This window comes from Meles meles, chromosome 1 (genome assembly GCF_922984935.1).
Source record: "Meles meles chromosome 1, mMelMel3.1 paternal haplotype, whole genome shotgun sequence".
Classification (NCBI taxonomy): Eukaryota; Metazoa; Chordata; class Mammalia; order Carnivora; family Mustelidae; genus Meles; species Meles meles.
Window position 1 is genome coordinate 164653591 of NC_060066.1, and position 13975 is coordinate 164667565.

Sequence of the window (13975 nt, forward strand, 5' to 3'; positions counted from 1 at the left end):
GAAGGTTTTGCCAAAAGGAATAATGAGGGGTTCGACTGGAAAAGGTGGGGCTAGTTGATGAAGGAAAATGGGGGGAAGGCAGGGGAGTTAGTGTCTATGAAGGCCCTACTACACACCTTGCCAGGGGCTTCACAACCATTTTCTCACTCCTTCAAAAAACAACAACAAAAAAAGAGCTCACAACATAGTAGAGCTTAGTGCTTAAGAGCCTGGACTCTGGAATCAGAGTGTCTGGGTTCAAATCCCAGCTCGGTTAACCATGGGCTGTACAACTGTGGGAAAGTTATTTCATTTCTCTGTGCCTCCAGCTACCCAATCTGCAAAATGAGGATAATAATGGTGGCTACCTAACCGGGCTGGTGTGAGGATTCAGTAAGTTAATAGATAGAAAGCCCTGAGGACAGCACCCGGCACATGTTATAAATATATGCATTATGATTATCACCTCTACTTTATAGATCAGAAAACTGGTCTGAGATGAAGCCATTTGCCCAAATTTACATATCTAGTGGGAGAAGGATCTGAGATTCAGAGCCCTAATCCTCCTACTATATCCAGTTATCAGACAAACTGGTTAAAAATAGAAACAAACAAAAATTAAGAACTACCAGCAAGAGGAAAAACCAGTCACATACTTTTACGGTGACATTTTATACAACTACCAAGAACATTCATCTCTAAAATGCTGAGAATGTGTTTTCATCAAGGAAGGTACAGACACCAATGTAGGCCACAGAGGTTGGAAGAGGGTAGAAGATGCTTCTCCAGTTAGGGGTCACATTAAGGAGGCTATGGACACACCACAGAAAAAGGTGAAGGCAGCCAGGGCTATGAAGGATATAGAGACTGAGGCATTAGAGGAACCCCTGAAAGACCTGGAGAACAAAGTGTACTTCATGACCAGCTTCCTCTACCCCACACCCCATCACAAACCCATTCTTTTTATTTTTTTATTTCTAGTTTCTATTTAAATTCTAGCTAATTAACATATAAAGCCCATTCTTAAGCCATTCTCCTCATTTCCCTAACATAACATCTCTTAAGCCTTCATAGCTTTGCTCCAGCCATTGCCTCAGCTGGAAATGACCACCCTAGATCTTTCTTTCATAATAACTAAGTGGGCTGTCAACTTCTTCCAGGAAACCTCTCTTGACACTGCTAGTCAAGCTATGCCTTCTTCCATACCCCAAAAATAATACTTGAAATTCTATCTACCCCTCATTTTGTTAGTAGTTTTCAACCCATCCCATCTCCCCAAGTCCCTGCCTAACCCCAATCACACATGTAGTAGGTACTCAATACATACCAGGTGAATGGTGTGAAATGACAGAATAGCTATTATCTTAGTAAGGAAGTAGGCGCATTCTGTGCGACTCCAGAGGCAACTTAGGACTCAAAGGTGAGGTTCAGGGATGGAAGATATCAGCCCACCAGAACTGTGGTTTCGCAGTGTAACAGGAGGCCCTAACGGCACATCAAAAAGGTTCAATCCCAGACAGAAAGTCTTCCCGACAAGGTGCACAGCTGGACTCTAAAACCAGGGAGACTCTTTCCTGTTCAAAGATTCTAAAATTCTAAATTTATTACAAAACAAATAAATAACCTCCATGCTCGGGAATTCCCATATTTCTCCATGTGAGACAGCCTCACGGTTCTAGTGCACGATGATGGCTGCCGTCTCTGCTGACCAGGCCACACACCCAGAGAGGAAGAAGAGGGAGAGACAACCAACTGCTGTTCCTGAATTTAATCCTCAGCTTGCTCTTGTAAGCTCTGCTCTTCTAAGAAAAGGCACATGTGGGGGCAGCTGAGTAGGGTAAGGGACTCAGGAACATGCTGACCTCATCTAGCAAATGACTCCCTTTTGATGGGGGCGTTTAAGAAGAATGTAAGGGATCTTCTGAGGGGGAGGAAGCACCCACAAAAAATTGCTTAATGTAGAAACTCTGACCTTTGCACTACCTTGCCACAAGGAATGTCTCTACCGTTTTTTTGGCTGTATACAATTAGATCTATGTGAATAACTCTCTGATATGGTTGCAAACTCAGTATTTAAAAATTGTGAAGCAGAAAGTCTTGAGAAAAGGCTTGTTAAAGTGTCATGGTACCCAAGGTAGAGAGCAGCTTGCTGTCTCTGAGAGGAGGCAAGGGAAGAGACATGGCTCCTTACCTCCATGCATGGCATCGATACGGATCTTCAGTCGGTTTGGACCAGAAAGCAATTCTTTCAGCGCATTGAAATCAAAGATGTTCCTCAGCATGGTAGCATAAGCTTCCACGGAATCTACAATTTCCACTGTGAGAACAAGCAACGTTAAAAGATGGGGGAACTAAACACATTAAGAAATATTACCTTTGGGGCACCTGGGTGGCTCAGTCGGTTAAGCATCTGACTCCTGAGTTTGGCTCAGGTCATAATCTCAAGGGTCGTGAGATCGAACTGTGTTTCAGGCTCTGTGCTGAGCTAGGCATGGAGCCTGCTTAGGATTCTCTCTCTCTCTCCTTCTGCCCCTCCCACCCCCTTCAAAAAAAAAATTTTTTTTTTTTTTTTAAGATTTTATCCATTTATCCACCGGACAGTGAGAGAGAGAGATCACAGGTAGGCAGAGAGGCAGGCAGAGAGAGAGGGAAGCAGGCTCCCCGCCGAGCAGAGAGCCCGATGCGGGACTCGATCCCAGGACCCCGAGATCATGACCTGAGCCAAAGGCAGTGACTTAACCCACTGAGCCACCCACGCGCCCCCAAAAAAAATTTTTTAAAGAAATATTATCTTCTGAAATGATTACATTGCTGTAAACCCACAACAGCTACTTTAAAGGGGTAATTATCAAGCCCCTCCAGTATGCCCGGGTTGTTACACAATCTCTTATTCAATACTAACAATATTCCTGACAGGAAATGTTCTCAGTCCTATTCTGTAGACAGGGAAGCTTCAAGCCTGAAAGGGTAAGTAACTTGACCACACAGCTGGGATGGGGCACACGTGGGATTTTTTTTTTAAAAGACTTTATTTATTTATTTGACAGAGGGAGAGAGAGATCACAAGTAGGCAGAGAGGCAGGCAGAGAGAGAGGAAGGGAAGCAGGCTCCCCGCTGAGCAGAGAGCCTGATGCGGGGCTCGATCCCAGGACCCTGGGGTCATGACCTGAGCCGAAGGCAGAGGCTTTAACCCACTGAGCCACCCAGGTGCCCCCACATGGGATTTTTGACACAGGTTTGCCTGACTGTAAATTTGGTTATGTGGCCACACTCACTCCTTGCCTATCACCATAAGAAGCATATTTTGATGATATAAGTAGCAGGAAATGCAATGCCCACTTTCCTTTCCTTTTTCTAGGCCCACTACCGTGGAACTTAATGGTAAAAAGCAGGGAAAAAAATTTTTAATAAACCACTTCTCACATGTACCACTAAAGAAATAAAACAAATACAAGAACTTAGTATTGTTCTTGTTGATGTGCAGGGTTCTGAACATTTTTGAAACATTAAGAGTTTAAGAAATTCTCTACTGGTGTTTTCTAAACCCTAAGCATGTCTTCAAGATGTGCCAAGGTGCCAGGTTATCTTTGTTAGGATGAAACCACAACCTCTCGATGGGTAGGTTCCAACAAAAATGCATTCCATCAAATTGCAATCCAGAGGAAAGTGTGCACATTAGAACAACCAAAATGCAAGTCGCCTTCCTAACTATCTCATTCTTTTCGTGCTAATATGAACAAGGTTATAAACAGTGACTCCATCAATTACTGGTAATACCTTGGCATTCAACCACAAAATCTACCACAGCTGCCTCTGTGGGGAGGTTCATTTAGCCCCCAAAATGGCTGACTTGGATATTACTAAATATCAGGGCAGGAAAAATAAAGAATCCAAGCCCAGGCTTTGGGATCATTCACACCTAAGTCTAAATCTGGTTTACCACTCACTGACTGTGGGATCTTGAGCTTGTCATGTAAGCTCTCTCAACCTTTGTTTCCTTATCTGGAAAAACTGAATACACATAGTGCTGCCCTCACAGGGCTCTGTAAGAATAAAGCGGGATAATGCATGTTATGAGCTTGGCATATAATGAACGCTCAATAAAAGTGAGCTTTGAATGTAATCCTACAGGTCTTCTAGTCAAGGCTATTCATTTTATAGGCATGGGAGACAAGGCCTAGAAAATTGGAAATGATTTATCCAAAGTCACAGGGCTGATTCCTGGCAGGGCCCCGAGAGCCCGGGTCTCTGGATTCCCAGACCCAACTCCAGACCTGCTAATTAAGGCATGCAAAGGTTAGTGACCACGATCTTTCTAAAACTGAAGACTCATTGTCTTAAAACCTTGAAAGGCAAACTGTTCAAGTTGGAACTAGAGAGGGAAGGAGAGGAGCAGAGTCAACGTGCCTGTGAATGGTTTGAACTTGTTTTCCAGGTCAAACTGCTGCTTTCCCAGAACTCCAAGGTCGACTTTTAGGTCAGGGCAAATTGCATATTCCTCAATTGTCTTGCTGATTTGGAAGATTTTATCTGTTATTGCTTCTGGAGCGGGACCTGGAAATCAGACAGCGAACTGTGGGTCATTTCCTGGGACTGACATGAAAATGCAAAGAACATAGAGCTCACCCCTTCCCCTTCATAAGCACATGTGCCATTCCATCATTTAGGCAGTCAAGTACCAAAATTTCCTAAAAGAATGGTCATTTATGCATGGCTTCTCATATTCAGGCACAGCAGAATGAGAATCGTTCCACTGTCACCAAACGGAAACAAAGAATTCCCTTGCAAAAGATCAGAACCAGAACCCTGGCCTTCCAAGGCCTCTGTTATTAGTTTACCCTAATGAACAGAAACTGACTACCCTCAAAATGACAGCAAACTCACCTCCATTGGAAATATTAAATTTGATTCCAAAATCTCCATTGGGTCCTCCTGGGTTGTGGCTGGCTGTCAAAATGATCCCACCAATGGCTTTGATCTTTCGAATGATGCAGGATACGGCAGGGGTGGAAAGGATTCCATTCTGCCCGATAACCAAGCGACCAATCTAAGAGAAGAAATCCAGATCGTGCACCTTAATATGAATAAATCCAGAGCTACTGCCCAGAAATACCAAAACAACAGGCAGGTGGACAAAGAAATAGTGCTGAACCAGAAAAGGTGTTCTTTAATCAACACCTACGGCTTGGGTTATTATTATTTTATTATGAAGTAGAATGTTACTGTTGAATAATATTATTATTGAATTAGAATCCGCACTGCAGAACAAAGCCATTCCTTCACAAGACCATCCCTTCAGATAGTTTTTTGGGACTTTTGTAGTTTTAAAATAGTGGTGGCCTGGGGAAGGGCTTAGGCTCAGGCAAGAAAGCACAGTCTTTCCAGACCAGGTTCATAATTTTCCACTGAAAAGTTGTTAGAAAACGTACATTTTTATCCAGATCAATCATACTTTCAAACCACAATGACGGGAGAAGATATGTTTAGCTAGTTAAAGGAATTCTACCCAAAGAGAAGGCTTTTTGCAAATTAAAGAAATTTTTTAAAGTGAAAAGGGCAAACTTTATACGAAGAGTTTAGAATCTGTAACTCATAAACTTATCTTTCCAGTCAAGCCTGGATTCTGATCAGGTGGTCCCTTCGGAGCAGGACAGACCTACTCATGTGGGGGTGTACCTGGGTTACCCACTGGGCCTAAGGCAGAAGATGCTGGGGCTTATTACTGGTTAATCCAATCAGAACCACTGACAGGAAAGGGCTCCAGGTGGTATTTTGCTGTGTTCTCAGCTTACCTTCCCATATCTCTCATAGATGCTATCGGCACAGCTCCTAAATCTTCCTTCACTAAAACGTAATTTATGTTTGTTTCACCATGACCCAAGTTGGAAAAGAAGGAAGAAGTCCCATCAGTTCCTTGAACATACTTGGAGAAGACCTGATGACTGCATCAAAAGATTTATAAAATAAGGAGTTTGTGCCCTCATTCCATTCTCCTTTCTGAGAGAAGAAAGGGACAGGGATGTTTTAAACGTTTCCATTTGTTATTTCTTTCTACCCCACCCAAGATAAACATGCTTGAAGAAATGTCTTGTGGTAGAAGATGTGTCTGATGATACCTGGATTCTCTGGGAAAGCTTTTCTGGGACTGTTACCTCTGCCCCCTACATGTCACCGAAAGCTTGCCTGCCTCATCATCAACCCCTCGGCTGCCAACCATCTCCCAGGAAGCAGCTGGTTCATTTCAGTCACTTCTTGGCTCTCACTTGTCCATCTCAGAACAATGTTCGTTAGACCAATGCATTTGCTCTGCCTTGCCTCCCTCAGGAAGTGGTGATGACCAGGGTAGGCGGTATAATGAGGCTCCTCTGTAAACTAGAGGGACCAGAAGATGGTGCGAAATCAACATTAATGATTATCACCGAGCCATAGAGCACTTTCTAAAACCCATCACATGTTCGATTCATTCTCATAACTGCTCCCTAGGACTGCTGTGCAGACGAAGAAGCTGAGGTCCAAAGTTATGATGCTGCCCATTCATCCATTCTTGCATTCATCCAAAAGCAATAATAAAGTGTTTATGAAAAGATGGTATAGGAGGCACTGGGATAGATGGCAGGGCAAGGTTACATGGCAAATTAGTAACCATAGCTGGCCACTAATAGCTAACTCAATACAGTGCAAACAGTAACATCTCACCCTTCTAGCAGTTTCTGGGTTCTTGTAAGACCAAAAGTCTATGGTTGAGCAGTTCCATAATTTCAATAGGAGTGGCTTAATTAGAAGGCAATTTGACCAGCCAGAGCGGTGATGGATTTATCTGGAAATTATACTTGCACATACTTGCACATCAGTTATACTGACCTATACTCAGATCTTACGCGTATTTGGTCTGGAGAGGGAGACTGGTGAGTGAATATTAAGCTGCACCACCCAAGTCATCCCTTATTTTACCATACTTTAGGGTGAGATCTGCAATGGTCAACCAGTCAGCAATGGTCCAAGAATGAGGGGATTATACTGGGGGTAAGAATAAGAAAGTCAAGAGACAGAAGCAAGGACCTTCTTCCTCTTCAGCCCAAGAAGAGGTAACAGTGGATCAAAGTCTCTCTTTCCATAGAAGGCTCTATCCTGTGAATCACCCTTGGGAATATTAATCCTCAACCTGATATTGAGGAGATATTACTCTATTACCCTCCTTCCCTTGACAATATCTGGAGAACGGTAACAGCTACTGACTCAATCCCCCCTTTCTCTCTCCCACCTGTACCTCCCTTATTCTACCCTGGCTGAATTCATCCTTCCAACCTAGGGCCACTTAGTTCATCTTTTTAAACCATAGTTCTGTGTCTCTATGCAAAAATCTTCCTGTACTATACGATCCAGAAATTCCAATTCTAGCTGTAGACACAAAAGAAAGCAGGGACTCAAACAGATCACTTGTACACCCATGTTCATAGCAGAATTATTCACAATAGCCAGAGGCCCATCAACAGATGAATGCATAAACAAAATATGGCATATACACACCGTGGAATGTTATCCAGCCATAAAAGGGAATGAAATTCTGATACATGCTACAATATGGATGAACCTTGAAAACACTACACTAGGTAAAATAAGCCAGACACATAAGGACAAATATTGTATGATTCCATTTAAATGACATACACAGAAGAAGGCAAATTCATAGGCAGAAAGTAGAACAGAGATTGCTGGGGGTGAGGGAGGAGCAATGGGAAGTTATCATTTAGTGGGTACAGAGTTTCAGATGGGATGAGAAAAAAGTTCTGGAAATGGATAATGGTGAAGGTTGCAGAATATTGTGAGTATAATTAATAACACCGAAGTGTGCACTTAAAAATGGTTGACACACTAAGCTTTATGTTACATATACTTTACTACAAAAAAAATGTATTTTTAAAAAAGAAAAATCCTTCCCTGGCCCCCAAGTGTCTACCAACTTTCAGATAATTCCCTCTATCTGGGTACTGAAAGTGCCCCCATCAAACAGACTTTCCTGTCCTTCCTTCTCCCTCCCGCTACTCCTTCCCACATGACACACTACCAGGAAGGATACCTCATGGTTTACGTGCCATTTTATCATCCAACATGACAGGGAGCAAACTTAGTTTTCCTTTTAAAAAACAGGGCCTCAAACTATGGAAAGAACCTAGATGTCCATCAACAGATGAAGGGGTAAAGAAGATGTGGTGTGTATGTATATATATACATACACAAATGGAATACTATGCAGCCATCAAAAACCCAAAATCTTGCCATTTGCAACAACGTGGATAGAACCAGAGGGTATTATGCTGAGCAAAATAAGTCAATCAGAGAAAGACAATTATCATATGATCTCTCTGATTATGAGGAATTTGAGAGGCGGGAAGGAAGAAAAAAAATGAAACAAGATAGGATCAGCAGGGAGACAAACCATAAGAGACTCACAATCTCAGGAAACAAACTGAGGGTTGCTGGGGGGAGGGGGTAGGGAGAGGTGGTGGGGTTATGGACATTGGGGAAGGTATGCGCTATGGTAAGTGCTGTGAAGTGTGTAAACCTGGTGATTCACAGACCTGTACCCCTGGGGCAAATAATACATTCATTATATGCTAATAAAAATTTAAAAACAAAAAAACAGGGCATCATGTTTTCCTATGTTTCACAATGAAGTAAGTTCCATGTTCTTTGCCCTGCTAGTCATACACACATATTCTTATTTCTAAACATATCTCTATATTAAAAGCTCTGGAGAGGGGCACCTAGGTGGCTCAGTGGGTTAAGCCTCTGCCTTCGGCTCAGGTCATGATCTCAGGGTCCTGGGATCGAGCCCCGCGTCGGGCTCTCTGCTCAGCAGGGAGCCTGCTTCCTCCTCTCTCTCTCTCTCTGCCTGCCTCTCTGCCTACTTGTGATCTCTCTCTGTCAAATAAATAAATAAAATCTTTAAATAAATAAATATAAAAGCTCTGGAGACTAAATGAGATATCAGTATTATAAACAAACAAACAAAAAAGTCTTATTTTGTACATTAAAATTTCCTGTACTTCTTAGCTCACAGAAGCATCATGTAAAAAAAACTTCTTGTAAAGGCAGATAGCTCTATGCCAATAAAAACAAAGGGGAACTTCTAACAAAGGCAAATTATATTCTACTGTCCACAAATGCACCAGATAAAAGTGTAATAAAGAGGGGAAAAAATGAAATGGTCTTCATTTAGCTCACTAGGCTGAAGAGGCTTCCAAGAATCAGCTTAAGGGTGGAGTAGGTATTGACAGAGGTGGGGAGGGAAAAAACCTGTGGCAATAAATCATCTTTCCTTCACATTTCCTCCCTAGAGCTCTGTCCACAGTCAAAGGGATGTTATAGGAGTCAGAACTGAGGATATGTTAGAAAAGGAAGGAATCAAACCATCTAGGAGGTGATAGTTTTCATCAGATTAAAGTGCTTTATTGGTCCACTAAATGTTTCACGTAATTCAGTTTGGTTGCATGACTGCTTTAAATGCAACACTATTTTAAATCAAGAATGCCCTTGAGAAGATTTGAAAATATTGCTTGGGCTGCCACAGCTCTGACAAATAGGCACTTACCATAATTTAGTCAATTATTATCACTTAAATGTATTATTTAGCAAACCTTCAGATCGTAAATCTGAGCAAGTCTATAGGGTCTGCCTGAATTACACATTCCTACCACCTCTTCCAACATCCTTCAGCTCCACACAAAAATGAAATGAAGCCAAATATATCACAGCAAAGGGGACAGTGTACCACATCCACTCAACAATCTAGATACATGCGGAGAAATAATGTTCCTTTCGTTCTTTCTCTAAAGATTAAAAGCATCTTAATACCTTTCCCTTTGCAGCTCTCCTCAAAGGTGAAATTTACAACATGTCACATTTTATCTTAAAAATCTGTATGCTTCATAGTAATTTCTTATTTGAGTGCTTTATCAGCAATTTTTACACGAGAGGCATTCAGATTCTGAAACTGGGTAGGAAGGAAACTTCGCATTATAAACAATAGGATCTACAAACATTTTTAAATTTAATTTGGTGGTGTGTTTCTATTTTTGCTTTCAATTTGGGTTTTGCGATCACACCTGCTTGGCATATTATAAAAGAGACTGACGATGAAAGCCCAACCCGTTTGGTTGCCATGCTAAATTTTTATGTTCTCAGGACCAGAATCACTCTCGGAAAGGAAATACAACAGATTTTTAAAATTTGTGAGTTCTGAGGGACTGTGTGCTCCAAATTATTGCTAAGTATAATCTAAAACACTGAAAATATATTTTTGGTCCCACAGAGGAATCCGCAGAGCAAAAACAGCAATGTCCTGCTGCCCACCTTCCTGCAAATCATTGGGACTGTGCGAATTGTTAAATTATCAAGATCAATGCCTTCTGGAGCAAGATTCCTTCTGATTTGGTCAATTTGGTCAATGCAGTTTTTCACAATGCCGAGCTCTCAGCCGAGCCTCCTTATATTATAGTCTTACAGGAGTTACGAACTCTACCCTGTTGCACAAATTCGCTGCACACAGGGCTTCTTTGTGTCCAAGGTCATTATAAGCAGGTTCCCCTGTAACAGGTCCTCTTGGTAGGCTTATACCTAACATTTTCCAATCCCCTCCTGGCATTTCTGCATGACTACCAGGATCCACAAACAACAGCACGCCCTGGCTTTTGTTTTCTTGTTTGACAAGTGACTGAACTTCAACAAGGAAGCCATTGAAAGAAAACAAAATCCTCCTCTCTCCTCTACTCATTAGAGCCGTCTTATATAGGCGAGGGTACCCCTCGGAACTAGGTTAGAATGTAGATAAGACAGCTTAAGGCTGGGGGGTGTGCTTTAATGTTTAAAAAGCAGCAGGTACTTTTTCAAGCAAAAGGCATGGGGTACAACACAAAAGGAGCCGACATGATCCCAACATGACTACTGTAATTTCAGGAGTAATATCAAAACACACATTTTCTGCAGTCACAAATGCTATAGGGATGTTAGTAGAACTGAAGTGTATACAACATACAAATCCTTATACTCTTGTATATTTCTGCAGAACGAAGAAAGAAGCGTATGTGGTGAGCCAGAAACATAATAATAATTATCGTATACCAACCCCATTGGCGGCCGCCATCCGCACTATTGTTTCTATCGCCGACTTATTAAAATACCGCCCATCTCCACCAACCACCAGTGAGGATCCCTGGCGATCTTTGAGGTCTATGGAAAAGAACAGACTCTGGATGAAATTCTCCAGATAACATGGCTTCGCCTCAAAACAATAGGTTTTCTTCCGTAATCCACTAGTTCCTGGTTTTTGGTCATGGTAGGGTGCGGTAGCAAAGGTCAACAGAGGGAGAGGACCTTCTTCCATTTTCCTATAGTTCCCGGAAATCCATTCACCAAAATTACTCATCTTTCATTTTCACCACTTGGCTCAGCGAGGGTGTTCAGGGAGCAGGCAAGGGTCCTCAAAATAGTCTGTCCGACCTGAAGCTGCAAGTGTCATCTGAGTAACTAAAGGAGAGGTTGATCTCTCTCAAGGAGGAAGCTCTGTTAAGTCCTTGCTGTCGTCACCCATGGTGCAAAGTTAAGGGCCACACACCCAACCACACCCACACAAAAAACACATTTTCCAAGTTGTTTTGGTGAGGGTACTTCTGCCCACATAACGACGCCAAATACCCTTCAATTATTTTTGCCGCATCTCCCCCGTTAGATAGTCCAAGGATACTGCCTGTGGCAGCCTTCCGTCACAAATACCGGATGGCTGCCAGCCTCCACTCGCAGAGCCCAGGCAACCATGGAGCAAGCGCAGTCCCAAAAAGCAGGCTCATCATGAACAGGACACCCTGGTGTGGCTCCCGCTGCTCCCGACGCCTCTTAACGCAGAGCCTCTCTGGGCACTCGTCACCGAGAAAGCCATCTGCTGCTACAGTTGTCCCATGCCATCCTAGCAAGTTAAAGGTCAATCTTAAAATGGAAGTGAGGGATCTCAGTTACCTCTGGTTTCCTTACATCACCATCATTTTGATACTCAAGTAATTTTTTTACTTCCCACATGCAATTCCAGTTGGAAGGAAGAAAGTCACCGAACAGAACAAATTTATTCATTGCCCACCAAGGATTTAACAAGACAGTATTCAGCTCCAGAAGAGTAGATACCTACAAATATGCCCTGAATGATTACTACCTTGGTCATTCCCTTGAACTTAGGGAAATGTGGGAATGGAGATGCACCAAATCCTTGAAAATGCAAGAGAAACAGGGAGGGAAAAAAGTATGTTTTTCTAAGTGCATGAGGTTTGATCAAGTTATTATCTGGACAAATAATATGAACGGAAGATTAAACTTTGTGTTTTCATTTTCTCGGGTTTTTAAAAAATATTTTATTTATTTACTTGACAGAGAAATAGAGGGCACAAGTTGGGGAGTGGCAGGTGGAGGGAGAGGGAGAAGCAGACTCCCAGCTGAGCAGGGAGCCTGACACCGGGCTCAATCTCAGCACCCTGAGATTATGACCTGAGTCAAATCAGATGCCTAACTGACTGAGCCACCCAAGTGTCTCCCATTTTCTCAGTTTTACACAGACCTGGCTTTTAAGAAAACATTTTTAGTGAAGCAGGTTAAGTCCTTTGCATCTGAAGAAACTACGATGTTTTAAAACATTCTACCTGAATAAATTTAATATCCAACCCCCATTTGGTCCCTAAGATTTTATTAGTGATCTATTTAAATTCATGTTTCCTTATCTAGTTCAGCAGAAGTTGACAATTAAGATACTCCATTGTCAAGGTTTTGGTGAACTTGTCAATGATGCTTAAAAAGTAAACCAGGGCTAGTTACACCACATGTTTGGAGAGTCCGACATGCACTGGAGTCCAGGTTTTCAAGCGAAACATGAATAATCACTTGATAAACAAAATCTGAGTATTTTTCTACTAACTTGTCAAGCAAGGTCCGAAAGCAAACAGCTTTCTGACTGCGAGCAGCAGACTGCCCTCTCTGCAGGACCAGCTGAGGGGACGGGCCCCAGAGCTGAAAGCAGCTGCTGGCAGAGAAGCCTGGTCTCCTTCAAATGACAAACGGTGCCGGTCCAAGTGCTGGGAAGACCTCGAGACATAACATTAAAACAATTCGCAAGACCACGTCTACTAAGTCGAAAAGCAGTTGGCCAAAGGACAGGTTTTGTAGTTTATTTGGGGCTTTTATTTATTTCTTAAAGATAAAATTCTTTAGAAATTAATTTATGAAGTCAGCTTGCTATACTAACCATAGTTTACGTGCCTACTGCTGGCAATGACAATAAAGGCGTTTTTTAAAATTTTTTTTTAAGTCTGGTGCCAAGTTTTCTCTGGTTCTAGATAAGTTTGCAAATTAGGCCAAGCATATGTGTCTTGACATATTTAATAATAGATCAAGATTTATGAAATATCAACCCAATAATCTTTTCATTGGGAATAACAGAGCAACCGGCCACATATTTGGTAGTTTTCTTAACAAGATCTTGAAATCCCAGGCTAGACCTAGGAGCACTTGGTCAAAAGGGTACTCCAACATCCCCAGCTGGAATGTCTTTGCCCACACGGTCCAGCATGTTCTCTGCTGGTGGTCTGCCATCTCTTGGTGAAGCTCAGTTCCTGAAGCTGGAACCAAGAGAATTAACATGTTGCTGATTTTTTTTTTCCCCATGCACTGATTTTATTTATAGTTTGATTAATGCAAATCAATTTCATAAAATGAGAAGTCACGAAGAATCAAGGCATAATTATGCAAATTCAAAGTAGATGTTCAATACAAAAAAATACAATCATAAGAGTGGTTTTGTTCACAGCATGAGATCCAACAGTTCTTGCTTCAAAGGACAGGAAATACTTTTTTTTCTTGAAGACCATGGCCACATCACACGCTAGAACACCTCAGCTTACCAGAGTGTTTTCATGGGAACCATAACTTGTTTCTAAAATAATTTTTTTTACACCGTAAG

At 42.1% G+C, this 13975-nt stretch overlaps 1 protein-coding gene across 2 annotated transcripts in view; it reads right to left on the reverse strand.

Moving 5' to 3' along the window:
- The window catches only part of PGM1 (phosphoglucomutase 1), a 61643-nt gene that overhangs the window by 24293 nt on the left and 23375 nt on the right, over positions 1 to 13975 (reverse strand). The window contains exons 1-4 of one of the 2 annotated variants that reach the window (XM_046025419.1): positions 11105 to 11404; positions 4864 to 5026; positions 4387 to 4533; positions 2171 to 2296 (exon numbers count right to left, since the gene is read on the reverse strand). In XM_046025419.1, the coding sequence (XP_045881375.1) occupies positions 2171 to 2296; positions 4387 to 4533; positions 4864 to 5026; positions 11105 to 11404 (736 nt within the window). Of the gene's footprint in view, positions 1 to 2170; positions 2297 to 4386; positions 4534 to 4863; positions 5027 to 11104; positions 11405 to 13975 lie in introns of those variants that run through there. The other variant, XM_046025428.1, reaches the window with a different exon arrangement.